This window comes from Musca vetustissima, unplaced genomic scaffold (assembly GCF_032173495.1).
Source record: "Musca vetustissima isolate MV318-11 ecotype Yass unplaced genomic scaffold, APGP_CSIRO_Mvet_v1 utg2113, whole genome shotgun sequence".
Lineage (NCBI taxonomy): Eukaryota > Metazoa > Arthropoda > Insecta > Diptera > Muscidae > Musca > Musca vetustissima.
Window position 1 is genome coordinate 332,269 of NW_026882469.1, and position 4,196 is coordinate 336,464.

Here is a 4,196-nt window from a genome sequence, read left to right on the forward strand (position 1 = left end):
ACTCATTTTCCGATTTTGGAGTGCAAAGGGTTGTATTATTGTTTAATCTTGTAATATACCCTATCATTTTTAAATATTACTCATTGATGAAGATCCACATTTGTCAAAACCTTCATGAATGCCCTCTGATATAGCCTTCGAAGCATATAATTCATACAATTGTATAGTAATTTTTAAATTTTTAAAGAGATGTATTAAATTTTACGAACGAAAATATTGATGTTTTTTAACGATCGTCTTATTCCGCCTCACCATGTGAATTCACTTATCCAGGATATTTTATAATCAAACATCGGGGGCTAAACAACAAATTAGCCATGTCCGAAAGAATTGGCAAAGGTACTGAAATCTCGTACACAAGTGTGTCAGGTCAAATTTGATGTAGATTCACTTTTCGGAATCGGGCACTTATATTAAAACACTGATTTGTGGTATTATGAATGTTTTAACCATATGTACCTACCGAATTGGATTCAATTTAGTTTTCAATTCAATTTATTAATCAAAAAAACTCCTCATTGGGTTACAAATTGATAGAATGCATATTATAAAGTATCTTATAAAATTACAAACTAAAAATTCCCTAACACACATTTTTCTAATTCTTACATATATGCTAAACAAACCGTAATGTTAATTTTTGAGCTATCAACTCGAGCCAGAATATAATTCATTTATTCTAAAGAACAAAAATATTGCAGCAATTTATTTTTAAAATTATGTGGTGAGACTGAGAAATTTTTCAATCCAGGGGGAAACTGGTTCCACAATCCAATGCGAACGGCAAAAGAACGTTCCAAGACCAGACTTTCAAAGCATTCAAAAAGAATTTGAGAATTTCTGTTAGAATGCAAAAATCGGAAATTATCAGCAATATAAAGGAAAAATATAAGCATCGAACTTGGAAGTAGTCATCAAAAGATCATCCAAGAAACTCTTTTTCATAGAGATTATAGTCACGATTGCAGTGCTTCCCATAAACGTATTTTAAAACACTATGAAAACAACTACGTAACCTGTGTAAATGGGTGTTATCACCCAGTTGTTCAAAAAATATCAATTATCTTCGATTACACAGTTATATAGCTAGTTACTTAGTGATCTACACCTTTTTCACATGTTATTCGAAACATATCAAATGTAATTCGAGTATTCCATTTGTAATTCACAACATATAATTTGCAATTCGAGAATTCCATTTGCAATTCATAACATCAATTGTAATTCGAGAATTTCATTTGTAATTCATAGAAACCCTTTCGAAATTCGCAGAATTCCATTTGAAATTCATGTAGTTCCATTTGAAATTCATAAAATTCCATTGGAAATTCTTAAAACTCCATTTGAAATTACTAAAATTCCATTTGAAATTTATAAAATTCCATTCAACTTTCAAATAATTTCATTTAAAATTCGTAATATTTGATTTGAAATTAATAACATTTCATTTTAAATTGGAAAAATGTTATTGGAAACACCCAAAAAATGTGTAACACATTAAGGTGGGTAAAAATGTATGTACATATTAATGTAATATATTCAAAGTAAATTTTTCACGTATATATATATATGTATATATATATATATATATATATATGTGTGCATGTTATTTTTTTAATATTTTTTTTCACTACATAAAAAAAATCTACCCCACTTATTGTTCAATTCATTTATTTTATTCGAATTTGAAATAAAATGTTAAGAATTTCAAATGAATTTTTACGAATTACAACTGAAACATTATGATTTACAAGTGAAATTTTATGAATTTCAAATTGAATTCATTGAATTTCAAATGAAACTCTACGAATTTCAAATAAAAATTTACAAATTACAAATGAAATTCTTAAAAATTCCGATGGAATTATTTGAATTACATATGAAAAGTTTAAAATTACAAATGAATTGTTGTGAATTGTAGATTAAATACTCGAATTACAACTGAAATGTTATGAATTGCAAATTGAATTTTCGAATTACAAATGAAATTCTCGAATTGCAATTGAAATGTTTTGAATAACATTTGAAAAAGGTGTAGTTACTTTATATCCAAAAATGGAACATAAAGTAGACTGTTGGATTTATTTGGGCAGTGCCAGAATAAACCACCATTCCATATAGAAAAACAGACATTAATAAAGCATGACCAAGTTTATATTTAATGTGGAATGGTAAAAAATTGTACAATCTCCTGAGGCAAAAATTTTTACAATTTCTTGGGGAAACACGTACCTGTTGAAACATTGTGAAATCTTTTTCACATGTATTTTTGTATAAATCAAAAATTCAACTGCACAATTTACACATTTTAAAACGTTATAATAAAGCCTTTTTTAATTTATTTTCTAAAACCTGCAGGATTTCTGTTATTTTTATTATTTAAAAACAAATGATCACTTATTAATTTTGTGCACTTTTCTAATACAAACAAATTAACAACTAACAATTAAAGTATACTAAGGCACTTGACTATAAAATAATTAATACATGCATACATACACAGATTATAAAACAAATAGTAATTTGTGTTCTATATATATTTTTCCCTGAAACATTTTTGTTTAAGTATGTTCGTTAATATTTATCACGCTTCTTATGACTTGCAATTTTTCTTCTTAGCCTCTTTATCAAAGTAGCCATACATTCTAAAGTTTACTTTCTTTATCGGCTTGTGCTTGTTTAGCGGCCTTTGCCTGCTTTGCTCGTGCCACCGGTCCAAAACGATTAATAAAATCAACAATGGGTCCAATAATTCCCTCCGGATTATTCATGTGCAAATGATGGGTACCTTCACCTTCAAAATATTCAAAATTCGGTTTTGTCTTCAGTACATCCATAACTTCGTCGTAATATTTTTTATCTTCAAAATATGACGAATTGCGAGCTTTTATGAAAAGATATGGACACGTTATACGTCTGGCCATTTCCACACACAACTCTTGAGAACCAACAGCATAATTATAGAACTTCAAACGTCTGTCACGTGTAAAGAAATATTTGTCAGGATATTTTTCGGATTTTTGTATATTGCGAGCCAACATATGTTTGCAGAGATCTTTGTTGACCGAATGGAATGTTCCAACGTAGATACGTTCGATTAGTTCATTGTAAGTATAGCTGGGTGGTTCACTTTTATTACGATTACGTTCATCTTCACGTAAAAACTCATCCATACGTGTTTCCATTGTGCGAATGACGCTTGGGAATGGTCTTTGATGGGGTTTCAGAGCATCAATGCCAATAAACATATCAACTTTATCGGGGAAAACGGCAGCAAATACAAAACCAATTATCGAAGACATTGAATGGCCAATCAGCGATAGTTTTTCCCATTTGTATTGTTTCATGATCACACGTATCACATACAGATTGTCAATGGTATTGTAATAACAACCATCCGGCAGACGAGATGATAATCCATGACCGGGCAAATCGACTGAAAGAAAGGCAACATCTGGTGGCAGTAGGGGAACGAGCAAATCAAATGTACCAGCATTATCTTGCCAGCCATGTAAACCCAATATGGGTTGAACATCTTGTGGGCCATACCATTTGCCAGCCAAATGGCCCCAAGGCACCGGGATTGTGACTTCAGCGAACTGAAAAAATTAAAGAAATATTTTAGTATTTTATAAACCAAAAAAAGAAAGAAACATTTATTTACCTCTCTGGTATGTGGTTCTCCAGTTAAATCGCCAGCATGTCTATACCTTATACTTTTTGTTGATCCGTCCCCACTATTTGGTTCCATGCTGCTTACTGTAATTTAAATAATAGAATGAGTGCATTGGCAGTAAGAAAGGGGGTACTTATTTTAGGTGTTTAGAAAAATTATCAACTGTCCACTTAAAAGATTAGCAAAATACCTGATATGATTTTTGAATGGCGATAATAATGTGAAATCAAGAAAGAATATTTGTTTGGATTCCAAACAAACCAATTAAAAACGAACGAACGGAAATAAATTAGGCCAGTGAAGAAAATATATTTAACCAATCAATGGAAATATTGATTTTAATAATACAATATTTTTATATTTATTTTTAAATTCTATATCGTACAAATGTTCAATTGGCGATATTTCACTCTGATTTGCAATACGGTTTTAGGGGGAAATTTGGAAAAATATTTTATAAAGCCTTAAGTTTTTAATTCAAAATATCATTTTAGATATTTTATGTTAAAATACCTCTTCA

General features: G+C 29.8%; 1 protein-coding gene across 1 annotated transcript; it reads right to left on the reverse strand.

The window, feature by feature from the left end:
- Positions 1-2,622: 2,622 nt before the first annotated feature.
- LOC133328912 (probable serine hydrolase) lies at positions 2,623-3,759 on the reverse strand. The gene is made up of 2 exons (XM_061537421.1): positions 3,665-3,759; positions 2,623-3,599 (listed from the first exon to the last, which is right to left on the reverse strand). The coding sequence occupies exons 1-2, from the start codon at positions 3,749-3,751 to the stop codon at positions 2,646-2,648; spliced, it is 1,041 nt and encodes a 346-aa protein (XP_061393405.1). The 5' UTR covers positions 3,752-3,759; the 3' UTR covers positions 2,623-2,645.
- Positions 3,760-4,196: the final 437 nt, after the last annotated feature.